Raw genomic sequence first — 27327 nt, 5'->3', positions numbered from 1 at the left:
AATGATAATAGCACAATAATAATAATACACAATAGCAATAATACTAATAAAAAAAAAAATAATAATAATAATAATAATAATAATAATAATAACAATAATAATAATAATAATGCTCCTACTGTATGCTACTAACAGTACTAAAAGAAACAATAAATGGTAGTGAAACATGGCTGGCTACGTCCGTAGAGACGCTGTGTAGCCCTTGTGGCTTAGCGCTTCTTTTTGATTATAATAATAATACGTCCGTAGAATTTACACAATTCAATTTTTATTTTCCTCCCAGGGTGGACACAGTATATACTATACTAATAGTCACACAAAATACAGTTTATTCTCTCATTGTGGCCTCGAAATCTTTAAGGTTAATTAATGTCACAATTAAAAAAAACGAATTCAAGATATCTTTATTAGTCTTTATCATACAAATAAAAAAACAGTAAAAGAAAATTCGTAGACTTCAGAATGCCTATTGTGCCTATTGGATAATAAATGAAGTGCCTATTGTGCCTATTGGACAATAAATGAAGTGCCTATTGTGCCTATTGGATAATAAATGAAGTGCCTATTGTGCCTATTGGATAATAAATGAAGTGCCTATTGGATAATAAATGAAGTGCCTATTGTGCCTATTGGACAATAAATGAAGTGCCTATTGGATAATAAATGAAGTGCCTAATGTGCCTATTGGATAATAAATGAAGTGCCTATTGTGCCTATTGGATAATAAATGAAGTGCCTATTGTGCCTATTGGATAATAAATGAAGTGCCTATTGTGCCTATTGGACAATAAATGAAGTGCCTATTGTGCCTATTGGATAATAAATGAAATGCCTATTGGACAATAAATGAAGTGCCTATTGTGCCTATTGGATAATAAATGAAGTGCCTATTGGACAATAAATGAAGTGCCTATTGTGCCTATTGGACAATAAATGAAGTGCCTATTGGACAATAAATGAAGTGCCTATTGTGCCTATTGGATAATAAATGAAATGCCTATTGGACAATAAATGAAGTGCCTATTGTGCCTATTGGATAATAAATGAAGTGCCTATTGTGCCTATTGGACAATAAATGAAGTGCCTATTGTGCCTATTGGATAATAAATGAAGTGCCTAATGTGCCTATTGAATAACACGGTCAGGCCTCTAATTATTCTACCTCTGCTCTGTAACGCTGAATGACCCTTATTGGTTCAGTGCTTTATATATAATAATTGTAATAATAATAATAACTAAAATAATAAGAATAATAATAACTATAATAATCATAATAATAAATCTTAATTGTAAAACAGCAAGGGTCCTTGCAAGCTTCCATCCATCTCATACTCACTCACATTCCATCTCGTAGTTAGTCTGCTTTCACTCTACTATCATCCCTCCTCAGTGCGTGTTGCATTCTTGCTATCTTGCCTTTCAACTCAAGAACACAAGAGCTCTAAGCTCTATAAGAAAGCTTGAGCTCCAGCGAGAAAACCAAGAGAGAGGAGAACCAGCCCAGGGCAACGATGAAGAAGATTCCCTGGAGGTGGTCTATGGTGAGAGGCGTGGCTTCACCATGGCCCTCACCAGGAGTGTCTGCCACTGCTGTTTTTATGCCTTCCTTCGTCTGCCTGTACTCCTGATGGAGGAATGTGGTATAAAGAAGAATAGTAACGTACATTGCAGTGCACTCTACAACTGCCTTTAAAATTCGGCATTCGCAAGGGTAGTGTCATGATAATGGTGAGGAAATTGAGCTTTTCTTCCCTTCCTCAGGTCAAACCTGATTACCTCCTATTTCTTTCAGGTGTAGTACGACCTTTAAGAGTTTAGCACATAAGAACATAAAGGAGGAACACTGCAGCTGGCCTACTGGCCCATACTTGGCAGGTCTTTATCAAACCCAAACCCACTAACAAATATTGGCCCAACCCATTTTCACTGCTATCCCCCCCCCACAAAAAAATTATTCCAGCAATGAGCTACAAATATCAACATAAACTATTTACACAGACAATCCAAGTGAGACTCAGTATCCATTTTTTACAGGTATCAAACTACTATACTAATTCCATTGCTCACCTGAGTAGAGGCAGCCAGCCTGAGTGAGTTGAGGAAGAATTGTCTGACGAGTCCACTGTGCTGAAGCCAGCCTATGACTCTATCAAACCTGGTCTTGAGTGGTGAGTGTCGTTGTACTGCTGCAGCCACGCTGTACGGTGCGAAGCATTCCTGTACACAATGTTGTGCTTGTAGCTTAGTAGCATCATTGGTATACAACAGTCAAGGTGATCAATAAGACACATGTGCAACACTTGGGTATCTTTACTGCTGAAGCCACATAACCAATCATTCAATGTAGAAACTGTGTACTTGAGACAGCGAGAAAATAAGCAGTTGCGAAATGTCAGGAGTTAAGACTCGACTCCTGTAAACATAATCAAGTGAGAACAAATATCCTGTCACACCCCCCTACACATCTTGCTACACCCACCTTCATGATGCGCATGCTGGTGACGCCTCTTCTAGTGAACCTGGCCAGGCTGATGAACTCAATAAATGCTCTGTTTTGTAGGAAGACAGAGCGACCTTGCAACACCCTCGGAAAGATGCTCTCCACTGACTGATGCGGCTCATAGTTCTTCGCCAGACTCTGTCACAGTGTAGAACCAGTGGAGTATCAATATAGCTGGTTAATGGGTTTTAAAGCCTATCATCTACTCCAGGAAAGAACAAAGAGAGACAATATACAAATAATTACCCGCACATAGGAGAGAGAGAAGTTTATTACGACGCTTCGGTTCGACTTGAACCATTAATGATATAATTATAAAAAATTGGTTAGTATTTATCTTATAGTGACGTGAACATCACTGTGGAGGGTATATATAGATCGTAATGTGTGGATTGTAATTATTAATTATTTATTAATTGGGCGATATACCTAGTACTCAACACCAGATGACTAGTATTTCACGTATCTGAAGTTTTACCTAAATGTAAAATTTATGCGTTAGGTGATGTACTAAATATTCTTAACACAGATGAATGTGGAAGTGTTATGGGTGACAGGAAACAGGACAAGTTCCTCATGACAGGCTACTGTCAGACAGTGGGTTCCCAGAGCTGGATTTTATACCCATTAAAAACCTGGATCACTACCTCAATATGTCACATACTAGCATAGTGAATGGCACATATAAAAGGATATTATTGTTTTCAACACAGAAGAAGTCTCCCACAGGGCAGGTGACCCGAAAAAGAAGAAACATTTCTGTTTACGTATAGTACAGCCTCTTATCCCCAAAATTTTAGTAGCCTCTTACGACACGCATGGCTTTATGAAGGTTTATATAAAGGATCAACGCTGTGTGACCTTGGTGGGTTTAGTGCTTGGTTATAATTGTAACATTAATAATAATAATAACGTATATATGGATATGAGTTAATGAATGCAGTTATAAGCAGCAAGACTGATAACGTGTTACTTTTTCTCTCTTTGGTCTTAGATATATCCTTGCCTTACATTTATTTATCATTAGTTATTCCATCAGTGTATGACATTCTGCCAGTTATTCTCTCTAGTTTTACATTCAATACGAAACAACTAGTACTGAATTACATAGTGAGGAGAGAACCTTCTGCTTTACTATCCTTGATCACGCGCCTATGTAATACACGACAGACCTTAACCTAGGTAGTAGCTATAGTTCTGAGCAGACAGCCTCAGTGGGGGCTTCCAAGTCCTCTGCTATCTGCCTTAAATATGTACTCCCATATAGCTATACCTTCAGTATATATCATGTATTTGATTCTCACTTGTTATCCTTCAGTAATACACAAATAACCTGCACGTTTCGGTTCGACTTGGAAAACTGATGGCACAATTGTATTGTTTCACCCAAGATATTCTGACTATTCTATACTTCAGTAAGATATACCTCCTGTGGAAAATATTGTATATATTTTCCAGAAATTCAGTATTTATATGTAAATAGATGGCCATACTGTATTTAATAATATTTATGTCATAGAAAACGGGAAGCTGCGTCTGCGCAGAAGGGGACTAGCCATCTTGGTTTTGAATTGTGTACAACCTTGGTGTGATGGGAAGGAATTTTTGTGCTCTAGAGGTTGAAATTGGGCTGACACCTCTCAAATAGGAGGCGAAATTGTTGGACATGCATTCCTGCATAACTTGAGATATCAGACGACTGGACAAGACAGCTCCAGGAACCTCAGATAAGCTCTCTAGATTTGTGTATAATTCTGGCCAGTGTTTTCGTAAATTTAGTTAGTGAGGTTTTTCTGAGTATGATACAACTTAATATCCAGTCAAATTGGTGAGTGATAGTAAGATATATTTTCCTTCTGTTATGTAATTGTGTTTATATATGATAATTTTTTAATATACAGTCCACAAATTTATATATTTACCAGAATTCCTGATGTATAATTCATTTAATTAATAGGTCCAGAGCAACTTGTGGGTATGACAGTGGTAGGTATCGAAGGGGGACATTTTTTGCGACCTAGGTGTCCCAAATTCCTACTTGTCTATGTAACATTGATAAATAATAATTATCTTTATCATTTACTGTTATGTACATAATTAGTTACATTCAGATAAATGCAATTTTCCACATTTAATTTGCCCGTTGATCCTTCTTGAACCGGAGGTAATTAGTGAAGTCATTAATTGGTTAATTACTTAATAATTATATGTGAAATGACAGAAGGAGGTGGATGTTAAGTTCACAAATTTACTTAATGTGTAGTGGATTATAATTATTACAATATTAGTTTTGATAAGTCAAGTCTGGCTAAGTTTATATTAATTGTATAATATTAATTTGATAAGACAATTCTGACCAAGATTTATATCAGTGTATGTGTAATTGATAAGTCATGTGTAGCTAATTATTAATGTGTATATTAATTTTGCTATGCCAAATTCTGGGAAGGATTTATTAACTTGTATAATATTAATTTTGATGAGCCAAGTTTGTATTATTGTACATTTAAAATTTATATTATACATGTAATTGCTAAGCTCAAGTAGCTAGAATTTATTTAAAGGTAAGTTGTACTATTTAACTTTATAAAGTGCATAATTTAGTACATAATCAGTGTTATTAAGTTGAATTTAATACATTGCATCATGGCTGAAAATGAGGAAATTAATGTAGAAGACAAACATATGGAATATAGAGCAAAGAAAGCATCACTGCAAGCTAGAAAGGGTCATGTAACAAAAGCATACAATAAATGTTTGGAATTAATGAATCAAGACACTGTGAATACTGATGATTTAAAATTGTATTTAGATGCTTTAGGTAATAGATATGATTCATACAAATTATATTACAACAAATGTGAAGGAGATTTGTTAGTAAACTGTGTAGATAAGACTGAAATAAATCTTATGATTAATCAGTATTATGAATTAGAAGAAAAGATTCTTTCTTATAAAAGTCAGGCCTGAATAAATTAAAATGTGTAAACCAGGCAGTTAATCAGTCTGCTCCAACAAATAATGTGTCTTTGCCAAAACTCCCAGAACTATGTTTACCTGTGTTTAATCCTGGAGAAAACTGGGAGGAATTTTGGTCAATTTTTAAAGCAGCTGTGCATGACAGGAGTGATCTAGCCTGTGTAACTACATTATTTTACCTCAAAGGACAGGTAAGAGGAGATGCTCACATACTGATACAAGCCTTTCCCAATGTAGATGATTCTTACAAGGAAGCAGTTGACTTATTGAAAGTCACTTACGGTAATATAGAACAAAGTAGGTTGGATCTAGTGAATATCATTATTAATTTAAAATCTCCAGATCATACTTACAAAGGTTTACAGCAGTTTAGAGTTAAACTTGAGAGCACTCTCAAAACATTAAGTAATAAATATAATCTGAAGGAATCAGACTGGTTATTGAGTGCCATAGTACAGAATAAATTAAGCTGCAGAACACTTGAATGGCTCTCGAATAAATATCACAAAGGTTATTTTGATCTGGAGGAAATAAGACTAGGTTTACAAGAATTAATTGTTCAGTTGCAGACCAGCCAACTAACTCATTTTAAAGATGCAACACATAATAACTGAGGTATCTGTCAAGTTTCATAAAAGGAAAAATTATACCAATAGTAATAATCAAAATTCATTTCCTAAAAAGAGTTGCATAGGTGCATATCAAGTAGCAGGAATCAGAAATAATGATTCTCCACTAGGTAAGAAGAATAAGTACCCTCCTAAGAGTAGCCCAGTTAATAAGAAACCAGTCAGAGAAAAGAGAGATTGTCTTTTCTGCAAGGGTACTCATTTTTCTAAGAATTGCAATGCATACAATTCATGGACTGATAAAGTTGAAAGATTGGAGGAACTTGACAGATGTATCAGATGTTTAGGTAATCACAATGTAAAGGATTGTTATGCTAAATTAAACTTCTGTTATCAATGTCACAAAGGAAGACACCATATAGTCATATGTAAAGGTCTATATGATAATGTTGATAATAATGATAATGTTAACAATCCTGACACAACAGTGGCTAATGTAAAAATTGCTGCTAATGTTAATAATGATGGTTTTGCTGAAGTAGCCTTACCTGTGTTACAGGTAAAAATTGATGATAAAAGGCATAAATCAAAAAATGTATATGTATTATTGGACCAGGGATCCCAGCGTACTTTCATAAAACATAAATGTCTTAATGGTATGAAAGTACAGATGGGAGATCCCACAACTTTAAAAATATCTGGTTTTCTCTCAGATAAAAGAGCTCAATTGTATGACACTGTTTATGTAACTGTCAGGTTGGGCAATGAGAAAAAACGTGTTAATGCAGTAATTGTAGATAGACTTCCAGAGAAAATATCTACAGTAGGGCTTAGTAAAGCTACAGAAATACTCTCACATAATGTAAATTTAGCACCTTCTGGTGTAAGTGATGATTCTGTAGGCCCAATAAATATTTTGATAGATAGTGACTATTATGCCTCCTTCATAAAGGGTATGGTAAAGAAATGTGGTGTCACCCTTTTGAAGACTGCAGGAGGCCATGTAATGTATGGAAGGATTCCTCGTAATAATAATTCATGACTAGAGGAAACTACAAATACCATAACTGTGTGTCTTACTCATGAAATCGTGCCCCAGTATAATTCTTCCATAGAGGATGGTGTTGAGCCAGTGCATAAATTGTGGGAATTAGACAGCATTGGAATAAATGTAAATGAAGAAAGTCCAGACGATTCTTTTACTCAGGAGCAATACCTGAAAGATGTAAAATTTGAATCTGGACAATACTGGGTACGACTTCCGTGGAGACTGAACCATCCAGAATTGCCCACTAATTACAGAATGGCATATGGACAGTTAAAGGCTCAGCTCCGCGAACTGAGTAAGACACCAGAATTGTTAACTGCCTATAATGATATAATAGATGAGCAGTTAATTAATAAATTTATAGAAGAGGTACCTCCTGAGCAAGCCAAAATTTATGGTCACTATTTGCCACATCACGGAGTGAAGAAGGATTCTAAGACCACTCCTCTGAGAATTGTGTTTAATTGTAGTGCCAGGAGTAACAAAAATGTACCTAGTTTAAATGACTGATGACAGGTCCGTCGTTGATGGAAAAATTAGGAGATATCTTATTAAATTTCAGGATGAAAAATTATGCCTTTACGGCTGACATAAGTAAAGCTTTCCTAAGAGTGGGTTTACAAGAGGCTGACCGGGATTGTACCCGCTTCTTATGGCCTGAGAATCCTATTGACCCACTTAGCCCTCTGAAAACCTTTCGCTTTAGGAGCGTATTATTTGGTGCTACATCCAGTCCGTTCCTACTTCAAGCGACGATAAATGCACACCTTAAATGTACGGGAAGTCCATTGAGTAAAGTAATTAGCAAACAATTTTATGTGGACAATTTCCTGGGTGTGACGTCAATTGAAGAGGAACTGTTAATGACTTACGGAGAGGCTAATAAAATAATGCAAAGTGCAAATATGCCTCTGAGAGAATGGAATAGTAATTCGTCCAAATTGAAGGACAAAATAAGTAAAGATTACCCTGGAGATGAAGTGCCAAAATGTAGTAATGTATTGTGTTTAACTTGGGATACTGAGAGAGATTTGTTAATGTTAAAACCTAATAATTATAGTATGCCCAATAAATTAACTAAGAGAGTTTTGCTTGCTGAAGTTTCCAAATGTTTTGATCCACTAGGTTTAGTGTCACCCCTTACTATAAGAGGGAAATTATTAATACAGGAAGCATGGAAACTTAAATGTGCTTGGGATGAAATTCTACCTGAGGAATTCATTAACAGGTGGGATGAATTAATTGGTGATTATGAAAAAATTTCAATGTTGGAGTTTCCACGCCAGGTGGCCAATCCAAATGGGAAAAATGTACTCCACATTTTTTGTGATGCTTCAAAATTGGCATATGGAGCAGTTGCTTATCTTTAATGTAATAGTGTTATTTCTCTTGTTATGTCTAAGGCTAAAGTGTCTCCAATTAAATCACGTACCTTACCTCAGTTGGAATTAACAGCCATTTATGTAGGTGTCAAATTAGCTAATTATATAAGAAATAAGTTGCAGGAGATAAATATTAGCGACACTGTAATTTGGTCTGATAATGAGGTATCCTTACAATGGATTCGTAATGGAAACAGTAAAATTGTGTATGTACAAAACAGAGTCGCTGAAATTAATCAGATGCAGGAGAAGTATAATAGTTTGGGTCAGCATGTGTTAACATTTAATCATATACCTGGTGAGGAGAATCCAGCTGATTTCTTGTCTCGAGGTTTACCTTATGCTAAATTTGTAAATGCTGTATCATGGTTTAAAGGACTGAGCTGGTTGGTAAATAAAACTAATTGGCTTGTACAAAAGGCGTATATTGCTCCTGTTGAAATTACTGTGACCACCGCTCCAATAGTTTGTCCTTCTTTATCCATTGATATAAATAGGTATTCTTCTTTACCCAAACTGATCAATGTAACTAAGTTGGTGTTTAAATTTCTAAACAAGATAAATATTTCATATAAGTTTTCACATCCTCTTGAATATTGGATAAAGAGGGTACAGGAGGAAATCTATGGAAATGAGATTAAATTGATGATGGAAAGAAAAATTGTGAAAGGTTCTATAATAGAGAAATTGGGGCTGTATTTAGAGAACAATGTAATTAGGTGCAGAGGTAGGTTACAAAATGCTGAATTGGGTGATTATGCTAAACACCCTATCTTACTGCCCAAAACTCATCATCTAACAAATTTAATTGTTCTAAATGCCCATAAAAATGTAATGCATGGTGGAGTACAAGATACCTTAAATTGTATTAGGGAAACTTTCTGGATTCCACAAGGACGGCAAAGTGTAAAAAGGGTGATTAAATCTTGTGTAATATGTCGCCATGTGGATGCCAGATCCTATATGTACCCAGGTCCTCCACCATTGCCAAAGGAGCGTGTACAATTAGTGAAACCATTTGATGTAACAGGTGTAGACTATAGTGGTCCAATAATTTTAACAGGTACGTCAAATGGTGTTCCACTGAAAGTGTATGTTTGTTTATTCACCTGTACTGCTACTAGGGCAGTTCATTTAGAATTGGCACAGGACTTGTCTGCAGAACAGTTTATACAGCTGTTTCGAAAATTTGCAGCTAGGAGATCCTGTCCGAGGTTGATGATTTCGGATAATGCCACAAATTTTGTAGCAGGTGCTCAACACTTGATAGAATTAAATAATAGGAACGATGTTCAATCTCTGTTAACCCAGCGAGGGTGTACCTGGAAATTTATTACTCCTAGAGCCCCTTGGCAGGGGAAGCTGTACGAAAGACTGATAGGCACAGTGAAGAGGTGTCTCCGCAAAGTACTACACCGGAAGAGAATTAATTTGGAAGAATTCCGTGCAGTGTTAGTGGAGGCAGAAAATCGTATAAATAATAGGCCTCTCTCGTACATGAGTGATACACCTGATGCAGATGTATTAACACCTTCTCACCTAATATGTGGAAGGAAATTGGAAGCTGCCTCTGTCTATAGAGATAATCCGGAAGAAAGTGATGAAGATTACAATGATGCGGCAGTGTTGTGTAATAAATTTAAAATGTTAAATAAAGTAATTGATCATTGGTCTAATGTGTGCCATAAGGAATATCTTCTTACACTACATGAACACTTTTGTGGCTCGACAGAGACAGTAAATCGACAGACCACTCAACCAGGTGACATTGTGTTAATTGACACTGAACAACATCGAACATTGTGGCCTCTGGGCAAAGTATTGACATTGTACCCAGATGCACAAGGTGTTGTCCGGAATGTCAAAGTGTTGTGTCTTGACCAGGAAAGTTTACGCACAATTAATAAATTGATTCCCTTGGAATTAGGTGTTCAATCAAACGTAAATGAAAATCTGAGGGAAAGTGACACGAGTGATATGGAAGATAACGCAGACCAAGTGATGCCGGAAGATGAAATCGTAGTAAGACCTACTAGGAGAACAGCCACTCAAGCCAGAACTGGCTGGAATCGTCTCCTAAAGGAAGGAGTAATTTTAATCGTTTAGCAACGAACTCCGGCCGGCCGCAGTGTGGAAAATATTGTATATATTTTCCAGAAATTCAGTAGTTATATGTAAATAGATGGCCATACTGTATTTAATAATATTTATGTCATAGAAAACGGAGAGTCTGCGTCTGCGCAGAAGGGAACTAGCCATCTTGGTTTTGAATTGTGTACAACCTTGGTGTGATGGGAAGGAATTTTCGTGCTCTAGAGGTTGAAATTGGGCTGACACCTCTCAAATAGGAGGCGAAATTGTTGGACATGCATTCCTGCATAACTTGAGATATCAGACGACTGGACAAGACAGCTCCAGGAACCTCAGATAAGCTCTCTAGATTTGTGTATAATTCTGGCCAGTGTTTTCATAAATTTAGTTAGTGAGGTTTTTCTGAGTATGATACAACTTAATATCCAGTCAAATTGGTGAGTGATATTAAGATATATTTTCCTTCTGTTATGTAATTGTGTTTATATATAATAATTTTTTAATATACAGTCCACAAATTTATATATTTACCAGAATTCCTGATGTATAATTTATTTAATTAATAGGTCCAGAGCAACTTGTGGTTATGACAGTGGTAGGTATCGAAGGGGGACATTTTTTGCGACCTAGGTGTCCCAAATTCCTACTTGTCTATGTAACATTGATAAATAATAATTATCTTTATCATTTACTGTTATGTACATAATTAGTTACATTCAGATAAATGCAATTTTCTACACCTCCAATATAAGACTTACTCGCAAATCCGGGTCGGTGGATGAAGAGAGAGCATTCTTATAGAAGTACCCTAATCCAGCCACATCGACGCCAGAGGCCTTCAGCTGCCTCACAGTGTCCATGGAGGCTGGGGTCTTGGCGACGATGAGGTAGGCCGTGAGATTGGTGCAGTAGGCCAAGGTGAGTATCAAGGCATACAGCCATAGGGCCCCAAGTAGGATCCTAGTGGGGGAGGAGCGAGGAAGAGAAGGCAAAGCTCGCTGTATGTGCAGCCCGAAGGTGTACATGTAGCAGTAGCCAACCTGCTGCAGATGAAGAATCTCTCCATTCCTGTGTATAAACAAAACAATGCGAGGCTTATGGCAGTTTTTTTATGAAAATATTTCAGTTATTGGGGTTTTCATCAGTTCATCAATGAAGAGACGCATTAAATAGTAAGCAATTCAGTGTTTTAGTAACATAATCTTCACGAAAAAAAAGAAGAGACAGCAACAACAAATTCAGCAGCTGAACATAAGAAAAGAACAGCTGATAAAAACTTCAGAGCCTACAACAATATATGAGACAGCAAGAACAGCAGAAGGCAATATTATGAGAGGAGTAACATACAGAAGCATTAACAAAGAAACAGCAACATTGAGAAGCATCAAGGATAACACCAGTAGCAGCAAGACGAACAAAAGGAACAACCGAAAAAAAAGAGCAGAAGAAGAAAGTTTTAGAAAACAAAGTCAGGCACAGTGGGAAGGCGGCAGAAACAGCATATCTATGGTACTAACCTGTACCCACTGGTGCGAGCGACGAGGCAGAGGAGAAGACCTGCCAGAAGGAATCCAGCCATGACAGTGAACCAGACGTGGGCGCTGAAGGGGTAGGTCAAAGCATACCAACGGGGCAGTGGCTGCTCCCTCCGTGCCATGAAACAACTCATCTGGCACAACACAACTCGTTAAAATTATGTGTGTTCAGTTTCAAAGTCTTGAATATTGGGAAGCTGAAGAATGAGAAAGGAGCCTTTTATACTGCCAGAGCTGATGTGAGGAGAATGTAGATGACGCCACAGGTGGCCACTAGTGGCAGTAACATAAACATTGAGGAATACTGCAACAAGCCTACTGGTACATGCTAGGCACGTCCTTAAATCCAACTGTTCTCACGTATAACTAGTGACTGAGCAATAAAATTGTCCTCTGTACCAATTTTATTGTACCAATATTATTATGCAGATAAGTGTGACATGTGCAGCCTCTGAGTTTTAGAACTCATTCGCCGTGGGTTCAAGCCCCACCCATTCCGATTTGTTGCAAACGCGTTATTACGATTTTGTGAGTCACAGGTTATCAACTAATCAACAAACTGGAAAGAAAAAAAACTGTTGAACATGTGTCGTACTTATCTACTTGTTAGCATTGTGCACAATGTTCATGCTGACACTTGTCTGACACTGCAACATAGCGGTATCTTGGTACAGAGGACAATCTTATTGCTCAGTCATTAGTTATAGTGAGAAAGTGGCATTTGAGGCCCCTCCTAGCATATGCCAGTAAGCTTGCTGGTATACAAAAGACGAGGTAATCAGTTCCTCAGCCATGGAGTTGGTGATGAGTGCTGTAGGTATAAAGATCTGCGGTACTCTTCGCCAACTCCAAGGCTGAGGACTGCTTACCTTGTCTTTTGTATATAGTTCTACAGTCTTCCCATTACGTCCTTGAATTTGTATTGATAAAGCCAACGGATGGCGAAACTTCTACTGATACATAGTAGTAGTACTAGCAATAGCAGTAGTAATAGTCACCCTGGAGTCGTAGGGAGTGGTGAAGTCGACAGCTGAGGCACGGTCAGCGGAGACATAGATGCTAGCAACACCCAGGTGTGCCTCACCTCGCTGTAGCTGACCCAGCATACCACTCCAGTGACCTCCTCCAACATCCTCGCCCCACAACTCTCCTGCAGAAGCAAGTATGTTTGCACACAGTGTTAACTCTAGCTGTTATCCTCCTTTAGCTCATTTCAAAGTCTTCCTCAAAATTTTGTATATTTCCTTGCACTCTTCCGGAGAGAGTCCCTGATACGTTGTGCGAGAAACTGTTGAAGACTCACCCGGGGGAGGCTCCAAGAAGAGCACAGAGAAGTTGTAGAAATGAGCCAGAGAAGTGACAACGTCAATATCTACCCCGTATGGTGACACTATCTTTCCTTCCTTCCCTGGCAGGTAGAACACATTGGGCTCCCACTTGAAAGTCACGACCTGTGGAACCATTACTGTTGTTACATTCATGAAAAGCACTAAATTAGTAGGGGTCATCTGTGCCTGGGGAATGGAAGACAATCAGATTCAATCCAAGGGGAGGATAACTCCAGTTCTGTTGCAGGGTCAGGTCAGGTCAACTCGGCTTCCTAGGGTGGGAAGAATGTACGAAAACACTCCATGCTGATAGTATTAAAAGTATCCCTGACTGGTGGTGAACATGGGTCATCAGGTCTTAATGACCCTCGTGAAGTCAATAGGCTTTAAACCCCATTATCCAACTATTATCATTTACATATTGTTTGTTTCTTAAGTTTACTTTCCATAGATTAAGTCACCAGTCGGAGTATATGTACTTTCAGTACATATACTCCGAGAAACGTAAACTTGTGGGTGTATATACCGAGAGATATAAGCTCTGTATGGCGTATATGCTCTGAAAAGTGTATATACATCTTTTGTTGTATATCTCCTGTGTAGTATCTGTAGTACTATTGCAGGGTAAATGTGACATACAGCAGGCATGTGTGTGAGTGTGTTAGATAGGAGTGGTGACAAATGGTTTTTGGGATCTGACGAGCTGTTGGAGTGTGAACAAGGTAATATTCTGTGACGGGATCTAGAGAAACAGGTTAATCGGACCTGAGTCCTGGAGATGAAGAGTACGGTACCTGCACTAAACAAGAGGGGGTTTGGGATATTTGCTCTCTGGAGGGATATCTAAGCTGTCGTATCTGCGCGCCTCTGCAATGACAGTGATAGTGTGAATGATGATGAAAGTGTTTCTTTTTCGGGTTACACTGTCGGTGGGAGACGGCCAGAGTGTTAAAAAGAATATGAGTAGTGCTCACCTTGAGGACGGTGCCGTGGAGGGAGGTGAGAGGAGGGAGGTAAAACCTCTGGATATTCGGGATAAAGACACCTTCCTTCCAGGTAGAGAGAAGCTGTAGACCCCTCACAATAGACGCTTCCCCTACGTAAACACCCCACTCACCAGCTACCTTTGTCTGGGGGGAGGAGAGGAAAAAACAATATTACATTTATAAATGTTATGGGACCCAACACATATTGATGTATATAAGTAGCAGTTACTCTGGAATACCTAATTATATTGAATTGATGGGGACTCAGCCCTAAATGTCATAAGGGCAGATCACCTTTATGGCTGTAAGGCCATAACGTTTTTCTCAATATAACAGGTTATACTATAGACACACACAATTTAAATAAGTAGTTTATAAAGTTGTATTTCTTTTTGTAAAAGTGAAATAAAATGTGGTAGAATTGTGGTAACTAGAGAATTGTGCTTGGCAACAGTCTTTTGTTGTTTGGTGGGTGTGGGAGGAGCTTAGCTAGGCCCCTCCCTCCCCCTCATTCTCCTTGTCTTCAAACTGGTAGGAACTCTGGGTTCTTCTTTTTATTTTTTGGGCATTATGTGTGCCCCAGGGGTGAGTTTTATACCTTAAGTTGTGGCCACCATACCCCGGGTGACTAAAGTGTGTCAAAACACTGGTTAGTCCAGAGGAAAGGGCAATTTGTCCAGATCGACCACGTGGGCTGTCTTAGAAGAGCAGCTAAGAGGTGTGCAGGCTTAAGTTTTGAATATGTGAGTGCTGTAATTGTATATTATGTACAGGAGGGATCCCAGTCATATGTAGCACCTTGCCTAGAAAGGGAGTGGGCAATGAATGAATGTCTAGGGCAATTGGTATAAATTGCTGGCTAGACTGGTACTGCAAGGAACTTGCAATCCCATTCATTGATAACTGGGACCTATTCTTTGGCAAACGTGATATGTATGCAAGGGATGGGGTTCAACTCTCTGGGGATGGAGTGGTTGCATTAGCCAATTCGATTGAGAAGGTAATTGATGACTTGTCTAGGAATTTAAACTGATAGATTATAGAGGTATGGGTGTTTGTGGGAAACAATCAGGCTGCAGCATTAGGGTTAAAAACAGCAGTTATTACCGGGATACCTCAGGGATATGTTTAAAAGACAATATTCAAAATAAAGTTGCTAGTAATGGCAAATCAATAGATCAACAAACAAAGAGAGATAGTAGAGGGCAACGAGTGACTAGCTCCCTTAAGGTTTTATATTATTGGTATAACAGAGATCTGGTTCAACCTGAAAGATATAGAAATGCCTTCTGAATGCAACATACAGAGTTATAAACTATTCCACACTGATAGGGTCAACAGGAAGGGTGGTGAAGTGGCGATGTATATCAGAGAAAATTTAAATTGTTGTCTTAGACATGATATAAGATTAGAGACATCGAACACAGAATCTGTTTGGCTACAGTTTCTCGAGGGTCGTGACAAATTATTTTGGGTGTGATTTATAGGCCCCCAAACCTTGATAGGGAGTGTAGTAAGCTGTTATGGGACGAAATTCATGAGGCATCTAGATATGAAAATGTTGTGATAATGGGAGATTTTAATTTTAGACAAATTGATTGGAACAATGTGACAGGAAATCTTGAGTCTAGTGACTTTCTTGATACTGTTCAGGATTGCTTTTTAGAGCAGGTTGTGACAGAACCAACTAGAGGAAACAATCTGCTTGACTTGGTTCTTGCCAACAAAGATTCACTAATTAATAATCTTGAGGTTAATGATGAGCTTGGGGAAAGTGATCACAAATCACTTAGTTTCAATATATCATGGAATTACCCAGATAATTGCAATCAAATCTCTGTCCAAGATTTTCACTTGGCCGACTTTATGGGACTGAAAAATTACCTGGGTGTGCTAAATTGGGATGTCCTGACTATGGGTCAGGTAGGTGATCTTGGTTGCCAATATGACGTTTTTCAGAGCATAGTTCTAGCTGCCCAGACAACTTTTGCTCCGAGTAGGGAAATTAGATCTAACAAAAATGATCCCAAATGGATGAACAATAAATTAAAACATCTCATTGGTCAAAAGAGAGGCATATATAGGTGTATCAAAAGAGGGGATGGGCAGTTAAGAAATAAATATATTCAGTTAAAGAGAGAAATAAAGACAGGAATAAGAAAAGCAAAAAGGGATTATGAGGCTAAGGTCGCAAGGGATTCAAAAACTAACCCAAAAGGGTTCTTTCAGGTATACAGAGGTAAGATTAGCATACCTTTGGCTAATCTTTTTAACATATCACTACAAACTGGCATTGTGCCTGATAAGTGGAAAATGGTAAATGTAATACCTATTTACAAGGCAGGTGACAGGTCCTTGGCTTCGAACTATAAACCAATAAGCCTTACCTCCATAGTGGGAAAATTTATGGAATCAATAATTGCCGAAGCAATTCGTAGCCATCTTGATAGGTATAGATTGATTAATGAATCTCAACACGGTTTTACAAAGGGGCGTTCCTGTCTTACGAATTTGCTAATTTTTTTCACTAAGGTGTTTGAAGAGGTAGATCATGATAATGAATATGATATTGTGTATATGGATTTCAGTAAGGCTTTCGAAAGAGTTCCACACCAGAGGCTATTGAGGAAACTTAAGGAGAAATTTTTTCCTTGGTAGAGGCATGGCTGACAAATAGGCAGCAGAGAGTTTGCATAAATGGGGAGAAATCAGAATGTGGGCACGTCGCAAGCGGTGTTCCACAGGGGTCAGTGTTGGGCCCGTTGTTGTTCACAATTTACATAAACGACATAGATTAGGGAATAAATAGCGACATAAGCAAATTTGCTGATGACACCAAAATAGGCCGTCCAATTCATTCTAATGAGGACACTAGAGCACTCCAGGATGATTTGAATAGACTGATGCAATGGTCGGAGAAGTGGCAGATGCAGTTTAATATTGACAAATGCAAAGTTCTAAATGTTGGACAGGTAAATAACCATGCCACATATAAACTAAATAATGTAGATCTTAATACTACTGCTTGCGAAAAGGATTTAGGAGTTCTGGTTAGCAGTAATCTAAAACCAAGAGAACAGTGCATTAGTGTTCGCAATAAAGCTAACAGAATTCTTGGCTTCACCCTGCCTTGGTGGGAATCGGCCAGTGTGATAAAAAAAAAAAAAAAAAAAATATCTAGAAGTATAAATAATAGAAGTCCTCAGGTTGTTCTTCAACTCTATATATCCTTGGTTAGGCCTCATTTAGACTATGCTGCTCAGTTCTGGTCACCATATTACAGAATGGATATAAATGCTCTGGAAAACGTACAGAGGAGGATGACAAAGATGATCCCATGTATCAGAAATCTTCCCTATGAGGATAGACTAAGGGCCCTGAATCTGCACTCTCTCGAAAGGCGTAGAATTAGGGGGGATATGATTGAGGTGTATAAATGGAAAACAGGAATAAATAAAGGGGACGTAAATAGCGTGCTGAAAATTTCCAGCCAAGACAGGACTTGCAACAATGGTTTCAAGTTGGAAAAATTCAGATTCAAGAAGGATATAGGAAAGCACTGGTTTGGTAATAGAATTGTGGATGAGTGGAAGACTCCCGAGTACAGTTATTCAGGCTAAAACGTTGTGTAGTTTTAAAAATAGGTTAGATAAATACATGAGTGGGTGTAGGTGGGTGTGAGTTGAACCGGACTAGCTTGTGCTGCTGGGTCTGGCGTCGTGTTCCTTCCTTGAGTGGAGGTGACCAGACTGGGTGGGTCATTGGGTTAATCCGGGGGGGACATGGACCTGCTCTGCATGGGTCAGTAGGCCTGTTGCAGTGTTCCTTCTTTCTTATGTTCTTATGTAGTAAGAACCTTACTATCAATGTAATAAGAGACAACAACATAACAATAAAACATACAATTCACAGCCTAGCCACAATTTGGAGCTGAAACTCAATGCCCTTCAGCCTTTCCTGGACAGTTTTTACGGATATTTTGAAAGGTCATTTAGATAAACTTTTTAAACTGGTGGCTTAGCTGTGTAATATATATTACTCGACTAAGTCAATGATATTATCTCGATTTTATGGTAAGTTTGTGGTGCTGATTCCGAATATTTCATCGGTTTTGCTTGATTGTCTTTGTTTTTTGATAAATTTAGTATCCCATTGAAAAACAAAAGATGTAAAAAATATATTGATCAGGCGGAACTAACTTAAAAATTGCAGTGAAATTATATTTTAGTATTTTAGATCATGCAAAAGTTAAATCATATATTACATATTAACACTTCATTCTATATAATAACAGATTAACATAGTAAGATAATTCAGATGCCACTAATTACTGTATATGAAAACTTTGTACGATTTTCTTCTGTGTTGGTCCACAGGACAGTCCCGTTGGAGGCTCCAGCAACAGTTTGCCATCATGTGAGTGTTGCATCTGCCTTGATATCTTTCCTCCATCACCTCTATATCTTTCTGGAACCTCTTCCCTTGTTCCTCATTGGCCTTACCAAGATTATATGGAAATCTGTCTAGGTGGCTATGGAGAAAATGTACCTTTGTGTTAATGTTAGTACCTAAATTTTTCAAGCTTGTCAGCATGTTTTGTACCAGTTCTTCATAACTGTCTGCTTTGTTATTGCCCAAGAAGTTCTTGACAACTGACATATAACTGCATCATCCAAAAACTTCAACACCATTCATACATTTTTGTGAAATTAGAATCATGATAAGCTTTCGAATCTGAGGACCATCAAAGATTCCAGCTTTCAGTTTTACCATACTCAGTCCAGGGAATGATCTACAAATGTATTTAAAGTAACTGCCATCTTGTCTAAGGCCTTAACGAATTAGCCCTAACTTAATGTGGAGTGCTGGCAGAATAATGTTATGTCTAATGTTATCATTTTCCAGTACCCGACAATGTTAAGCGTAGCTACTGTAACTGCTTATAGTGACTCGCCTTCTACAGCACACCACCCTGTTTCTGTCTCACTCTGTGTGTGTGTGTGTGTACTCACCTGTATGTGGATGCAGGGGTTGAGTCACAGCTTCTCTCTGTGTGTGTGTGTGTGTGTGTGTGTGTCTTAACAAGACCCACCTGAACAAGACCAACCAGCTGTTCAGTATTCTTGATTTTGGCTGAAGACATCAGCTGGTCCAGGTCATCCACTGAGCCAGCCACAACCACATACCTATAACAATGAGGGTAGAGATAATTGTGGTGGTAGTAGTAGTAGTAGTTATGGTAGTATTGAATTCAGGTATTTTGTTGGTACTAACATTGGTAATCGAGCACAATGAGGATTATTATGTATCCCAGAATGATTGATTATTAGGTATCTCAGAAGAGGTACCAATATGCCAACGTTATTTAAGAAACATGTCTGGTGTTACTTTACAACCTTGTGTGAGGTAGATGACTGTGTGAGGTAGATGACTGTGTGAGGTAGATGACTGTGAGGTAGACTGTGTGAGGTAGATGACTGTGAGGTAGATGACTGTGTGAGGTAGATGACTGTGTGAGGTAGGTCACTGTGTGAGGTAGATCACTGCGTGAGGTAGGTCACTGCGTGAGGTAGGTCACTGTGTGAGGTAGGTCACTGTGTGAGGTAGATCACTGTGTGAGGTAGATCACCTACCTTCCGTAGTAGTCCCAGGCGTCCAGGTGAGTGTTAGTGAAGTCGTGTAGTAGGTGCTGAGAGTGTAGGAGAAGCATTAGGTACCCTGAGCACCTACTGGACGACCACAGCACCTGCACCAGGTCCTCTCCACCACGCACCTGCCACACCTCTCCACCACACACACAACCATCGTTAACATATCTACGCGAAAAGGCTCAACCCATAGGAGTAATGCTGTACATGAATAATGTAATGTCTGTTTCTATATGTACAAGGTATACAGACCACAGCTGACATCAATGACATACTACTATATAGAAAGCCGCTTGTCATGCAAAGCATTTCGGGCAAATTAGGTCAGTTTTGTCCCAGGATGCGACCCACATCAGTCGACTAACACCCAGGTACCTATTTTATAATGATGGGTGAACGGAAACAGCAGGTGTCTTGTGGAAACACGCCCCTAATGTTTTCCAGCTGTACCGGAGATTCGATATCCAGACTTTCGCAGCACTGGATTTGATCCTCCATTTTTGTTGCCAGAAGGCTATCCTGTTGACCTCATCTTGTTTTGTGTGTGAGTGTATCTATTCTGGTGTGGGTGATTAGCTGTGTAATACCATCTGCATAGGCTAGAGTGATGGAGTTATGGTATTCGGGTGTTGGAATGTCGTTGGTGTATAAAATGTTGAGGGTTGGGGAGAGGACAGATCCCTGGGGTACTCCAATGTGAAGTAGTCAGAGTAAACAGCCTTGGAATTTGATCCTAATGGTGCGGCCGTCTAGGAAGTTGCAAAGGAATTTACAAGTAGTGAGAGGCAGGTTAAAGTTAGAGCAGAGTTTGTGTTTTAGTCCTTCGTGCCAGTGTCAAAAGCTTTTTCGACGTCTTTTACAAGCAGGGCTGCCCTGTTTCCTTGTTTGGTGCTTATGTGGATGTAGTTGAGAATGATGTTAATGGCATCCTGTGTGTATCTGCGAGTTCTGAAACCAAACTGGCCATCAGAAAGTAGAGAGTTGTGTTCCAGGTATCTGCGAAGGCGAAGATTGATGAGTTTTTCAAAGGGTTTGCCTAAAATTTCGAGGAGGCTGATAGGGCGATAGTTTCTAGGGTTAGAGTGGTCTTTATTAGGTTTAGGAAGGAGGAGGATAGCAGTCGCAGCTTTGAAGAAGCAAGGGAGGCATTGAGGAGGTTTGTGTGGGCAGTAATGATGAAGTCAGGAAGGTGTTTTAAGATAATATGGTTTAGGCCAGAGGCACCAGGAGACTTGGGAGAAAGGCGTCTGAGGAGAGTTTTAATGTCTGAGTTGGTGAAAGGTGTGTCGAGTTCTTGGGAGGAGGTAAGAGAGTCCAGATGGATGTGGCTGTCTGGTGTTGTTTCGTGTGTGTGTGTAGTGTTCCAGTGTTCTATGTTCTGAATGTGTTGGATAGCGTTAGGGTGGGGTGGGTGAGGGTGGAAGATATTCTCCCAAATGTATTTGAAGATGTTAGTAGCAGCCTGCGGGTCTGAGATATGTGTGCTGTTGTGGGTGATGTGTTGGTGGGAGCATTGCCTCTGATATTTTTGATGAACTTCCAGAAGGCTTTGGGGTCTATAATACGTTGTCTGTCTGCTTGTAGAATGAGCTGTGACCAGTGATTAGACTGGTCTAATACTAATAGTCTAGACTATGTAGAATGTTGTTTCTGAGGTAAGTGAGATCTAATCGGACTTGATTAAATGTGTGTGTTGTGGAGGAAGCGGCTGTGGTAGCAGATAAGTAATCTTCTGATAGAAGGTTTGAAGGAGTAACGAGTGGTGGGAGTTTCTTTGGTATTGCGGTGTTGGCTGCTTGTGTAATGGTGTCCTGATGAGACCAAGTTGAGTGTCAATGTCAGAGATAGGTTTATTGTTATAATCATAGGTGTTGTTATAGTCATAGGTGTTGTTATAGTCATAGGTGAGGTTAGTTAGCGGGAGATGTGTAAGATGACTGGACTAAGATTGCCTTTTGGCTAAGATCAAAGTGTGTGTGACTAAGATTAGAGCTTGTAACAGGGCCAGGGGAGATGCAGTGTTGAAAAATAAAGCTAGCTCGGTTTGCCACAATGATGTCAGGTTTGCCCTTTTTTTTTTAAACAGGGTTTGGCAAGGTTAAGGATCTCTAGCTTTATTAACAAGCTATTTACAGATTAAGGATCCCTAGCTTTATTGACAAGCTATTTACAGGTTAAGGATCCCTAGCTTTATTGGCAAGCTATTTACAGGTTAAGGATCCCTAGCTTTATTGGCAAGCTATTTACAGGTTAAGGATCCCTAACTTTATTGGCAAGCTATTTACAGGTTAAGGATCCCTAGCTTTATTGACAAGCTATTTACAGGTTAAGGATTCCTAACTTTATTGGCAAGCTAAGAGCTGTTACCTACATCAGCTCATTTGAAAGCATTTTTATTGTTATGAGACATACAAGTAGGGAACAGGATGAAGTTGGAGCCATCTGAGGGCCAGCATTTTCATTTGATCAAAACTGACTTTATCTCGTTGACATCATTATGCTTGGCCCTGGTGGCTGTAGAACAGTGATTCTCAACCAGGGGTAAATTTACCCCTTGAGGAGAAAAAAATACATGCCAAGGGGTAAATATTTGTGTGATATTTTTGTGCAAAACCGGAATAATTTATTTTTTTCTGACCTTGTTTCTCCGACCCTTTAGGATGGCGATAATTTTTTGTATGGAAGAGAGTAAATGAAGAAATACGTCAAGCCGAGGGTGTTAATGATGGAGGAAACGCTGAAGATCCCTGATGTAGGTGATGTAGAAGATGCAGAGGTGAATCAGAGGAGTACTGCAAGGGAGCTAGGGGCCCACAAGGGAGCTAAGAGCCCCACAAGGGAGCTAAGAGCCCCACAAGGGAGCTAGGGGCCTACAAGGGAGCTAAGAGCCCTACAAGGGAGCTAAGAGCCCCACAAGGGAGCTAGGGGCGCACAAAGGAGCTAAGAGCCCCACAAGGGAGCTAGGGGCGCACAAAGGGTAGGAACAAGAACACAGACGGGGGAAATGATAATAATGGACCAAATACCCAAGGCAGAAGAAATAAAACCCAAAGGAGAAAGAGGAGAGACGAAAGAGTAGACCGGGGGGGGGGGAGAAGGAGGTATGTTGTGCTGGCTTCTGATTGGTTCTCTCCGTTTAGCTCCGCCCACTCCCTAATGATGCCAAATCGTTCATAATTATATTAAAATAAAAATAACAGAAATAACTAAAAAAAAAATCGAAAACAACTTGTAACAATTTACGGCATGGGAACATGTATGATACGGGTAGCAGCGTCACCATACATGTTATAAATGGCTATAATTCGTTGTAGAAGTGTCGTACAGCAAAGTGTTGCCAAATTGCTAAGGTATTTTCCATTAAGATTAACTAAATTTTCGTATTTTTTCAATTTTTTCCTCTGTATCGCTGTCCGCTTAAATAAAAATATGTGTACAAGATGAACATTTTAGAGAAAAAATAAACAAAGTAACTGGACAATGGACCATCCAGTTTGTGAATATTTTATCGAGTTTAATCGAGGCCGATAAAAATCTTATCGGCGGAATTTCTTCACTACAAGAAAATTGAAGAGGAAATACATCCCAAAGAATCTAGATATATAATTTAATGCAGCTTTAAGGATGATATAAACGATAAACGAGAAGTGGTAGGGGGATGTAGCAGCCATCTTGGACAGAAACCCAGCATCATCCAATAATTAATGTACGCCTTCCAGTGTACATTACCCCAATATTCATGTTGCCTTTCTGTAGGAGGCGTTAGCATATATCACCAATAACTTAGTAATATGTTATCACTTTTTGAAATATATTTAATAATTTATAATTGTTTGAAAACAACAATAAAATACTTTGACTTGTCAAGCCCGGTTCGCTTAATTCGCCAAATTTATTGGTGTAAATTTTCATAATAAATATATATTCAATTCAAGTTTATTCTCTATAAAGGTTACAATGTGGGGTTTACAGGTTTTGGGTATTTTGTAGTTTACATGTTATAAAATACTAATTACAGAGGGGGCCACTAGGACACCTAGCATGGCTAGGCATTTCGGGCAGACTTAGATTAATTCTTAACATTAAGTCCTTACAGATTATAGTATTAAGTCTAAGTGACTACATCATAATTTTGAGTTTAGCAATGTGAATGCTTTTGTTTTGGCACAATACAAGGTGTCTATATTTGAGTAACATAGGCAAATTTATGACTAGTTAGGATTTATTATTTTAAGATTAAGATTAGTATTTCTGGGTTTATAGTCAGTGGGTGAGTGAGTGTAATTGTGAACCACCAGGTGGTTATCATGTAGTTAGTTGTCGGGGTGTATCAGGGAGATAAGATGTTTTCTAACTGTGGTTTTGAAAGTGATGAATGTGTCTGCAGTTCTAGAGTTTTCAGGTAGGGTCTTCCAGATTTTAGGTTCTTTGAAATATACTGAATTTTTGTAAAGGTTTAGTCGAACTCGGGGAATGGCATAGAGATGTTTGTGTCTGGTGTTATGTCTGTGGATCCTGTCACAACTATCAAGAAAGCGTTTTAGGTCAAGGTTAATATTGGAATTTAAGGTCCTGTAGATATAGATTGCACAGTAGTAAGTGTGGATGTACTGAACAGGGAGTAAGTTTAGGTCTATGAAGAGTGGGGTGTTGCCAGGGATGGGATTTAGTGATTATTCTTACTGCGGCTTTTTGTTGGGTTATTATTAGCTTTAGGTGTGTTGCTGCAGTTGAACCCCAAGCACAGATAGCATAGGTGAGGTATGGATATGTAAGTGAATGGTATAGTGTGAGAAGGGCAGTTTGCGGTACGTAGTATCGTATCTTGGAGAGGATCCCCACCGTTTTGGATACTTTTTTCGTTGTGTGTTGGATATGGGTGCTGAAATTTAGGTTGTTGTCGAGGTATAGGCCAAGGAATTTGCCCTCATTATGTCTGGCAATTAGAATGTTGTCGATCTTAATGTTAAGTTGCGCAACACCTGCTCTGCTACCAAACATAATATAGTAGGTTTTGCCAGTGTTAAGTGTAAGTTTATTGGCTCTCATCCGAGTCGATATTTTGAGCAGCTCCTCGTTAGCAATGGTGTTGAGGGTGGCAAGATTAGGGTGAGAGATGACATAAGTCGTGTCGTCAGCAAAGAGAATGGGTTTCAGGTGTTGGGATATGTTTGGAAGATCATTGATGTAAATGAGGAAGAACAGGGGACCAAGGACACTTCCCTGCGGAACTCCAGTATCAAGTGGCCGTGTTGCTGATGCTGTGTCTTTAATGGTGACATACTGATACCTATTAGAAAGGTAGGATTTAAAATATGCAAGCTCATGGCCTCTTATACCATAGTGGTCAAGTTTGTGGAGTAGGATGCCGTGGTCTACCGTGTCAAACGCTTTTCTTAGGTCAATAAAAATTCCTAGCGGATATTCCTTATTTTCCAATGCTTTGTAAAGCAGGTCTAGCATTTTGATAATTGCATCATTAGTGCTTTTATTTTTTTCTGAATCCAAATTGGTAGGGGTTGAGTATGTTTTGTGGCGTTATAAATGAATATAGTCTCCTGTGCACCAGTTTCTCGAAGATTTTGGATAGGAATGGTAAGTTTGATATTGGCCTATAGTTGTTTATGTCTGTAGGGTCACCACCTTTATGTATTGGTGTAATCCTTGCTGTCTTGAGTAGTGTCGGGAAAGTGCTAGTTTCTAGTGACATGGGCCGCTCGCTTGTGCAATAATGGTGGGACAGATTTCCCGAGTTATTTTTAAGTGACTTTATGATCGCGGTGACTTCCGTGGGCTCAGTTGGTACAAGATAGAAGGAATTTGGGAAATTCCCATCTAGGTAGTCCCCGGTACGGGCATTGGTACGTGGGATTTTACTGGCGAGATTAGATTCTATGTTTGAGAAGAAGTCGTTTATCTTGTTAGCTGTGTCAGTGGGATGCAGTTGTGTTTCATGAGGTTTAATTAGAACAATATTCTTGTTTTTTTTCAGTTTGTGGGTCCCTAGAATCTGAGAGAGTGTTTTCCAGGTCTTTTTTATATCTCCTCTTGTGTCAGTGAATCTGCTGGAGTAGTATAGTTGTTTGGCTTTCTTTATTACTTTGGTGAGGACTGATGAATAGTGTTTAAGAATATCTTTGTGTATTAAGCCCTGTCTATATTGCTTTTCATATTGATGTTTCTTATCAATGGATTTCAGAATGGTGCTGGTTAGCCATGGGCAACCAAGCCGTTTATTCGTGATCTGTTTCATTTTCATAGGGCAATGTTTGTTGTATAGTCTAAGTAATTTGTTAAGAAAAATGTCTGTCCAATCGTCAATACCATTGGCATTGGAGAATTCTATAGGCCAGTCAACAGTCTCTAGGTCTGCTGTGAAATTCCTTATTGAGGCCTTGTCATGGAGTCTAAATGAAACTTTGTTGTATTTGAGTAGTGGCTTACTAATGTTTGTTAAGAGGAAGGTTGGGTAGTGGTCAGTAGTGCTATCTGTGATTATCCCTGATTGAAAGGGGGCTAGTATATTGGTCCATATGTGGTCTATTATGGTTGCACTTGTCTCAGTCAGCCTGGTTGGTTTAATTATTGTTGGTATGAGAAGTGCATTATTCATATTGTTGATGAAATCAGTTACAGTCTGATCACCTGGTAGGTCAAGGCTGATATTGAAGTCTCCAGCTAAGAGAAGGTGGTGCTTGTTCATTTGTCTGTTTGTTATTAGTGACTTTAGATTCTCACTGAAGTTTGGGATGTTTGTGTGGGGTATCCGGTATATGGCACCGACTGTTATAGGCGTCTTGAGGTTTTTTACAGTAAAATTAGCAAAAATGTATTCCCCATATTCATCACTAAAGCAAGTGGTGCTAATACAAGATAGTTGGTTAGAGTAATAGATTGCAGTACCACCCCCAACTTGGTTTGGTCTGCAGTTGTGGATTGCCGTGTATCCTGGTAGAGGGTAGATATCTATTGTGTCCTGCTTAAGCCAGGTCTCAGTAAGAATAATGCAGGAGAAGGGTGTCTTTAGTGACTCAAGGAGTGCCAGGAGGTCATCATAGTGTTTGCTTAAGGACCTGATGTTGTAGTTAAGAACTGATAGACTTTGAGCAGTGTTCAGGATAGTGGTGGCTTGTGATGCTGTGTAATAAAGGCAGTTACTTCCCAATAAGTTTTGATTGTGTGTTAGATTATGGAGGTTTAGATCAGGATCAACGTGATCATTCATCTTTTAGGTTTAAATAGTGGTTGTTTATATCCTGTA

The 27327-nt window shown here is 39.0% G+C and overlaps 1 protein-coding gene across 11 annotated transcripts in view; it reads right to left on the bottom strand.

Moving 5' to 3' along the window:
* Positions 1-392: 392 nt before the first annotated feature.
* The window catches only part of LOC128686940 (glutamate receptor ionotropic, delta-1), a 135461-nt gene continuing 108526 nt past the window's right edge, over positions 393-27327 (bottom strand). For 7 of the 11 annotated variants that reach the window (XM_070082621.1, XM_070082622.1, XM_070082620.1 and 4 more), the window contains 10 exons: positions 20052-20200; positions 19511-19604; positions 14407-14562; positions 13408-13555; positions 13103-13254; positions 12087-12238; positions 11328-11637; positions 2480-2638; positions 2068-2217; positions 393-1624 (listed from right to left, as the gene is read on the bottom strand). In XM_070082621.1, coding sequence (XP_069938722.1) covers positions 1442-1624; positions 2068-2217; positions 2480-2638; positions 11328-11637; positions 12087-12238; positions 13103-13254; positions 13408-13555; positions 14407-14562; positions 19511-19604; positions 20052-20200 — 1653 coding nt within the window. In that variant the 3' untranslated portion in view covers positions 393-1441. Of the gene's footprint in view, positions 1625-2067; positions 2218-2479; positions 2639-11327; positions 11638-12086; positions 12239-13102; positions 13255-13407; positions 13556-14406; positions 14563-19510; positions 19605-20051; positions 20235-27327 lie in introns of all 11 variants that reach the window. The other 4 variants (XM_070082627.1, XM_070082626.1, XM_053774242.2 and 1 more) reach the window with 3 other exon arrangements.

This window comes from Cherax quadricarinatus, chromosome 7, assembly GCF_038502225.1.
Source record: "Cherax quadricarinatus isolate ZL_2023a chromosome 7, ASM3850222v1, whole genome shotgun sequence".
Lineage (NCBI taxonomy): Eukaryota > Metazoa > Arthropoda > Malacostraca > Decapoda > Parastacidae > Cherax > Cherax quadricarinatus.
Note: the sequence above shows the minus strand (reverse complement) of the source record. Positions and strands in the feature narration are given on the sequence as shown.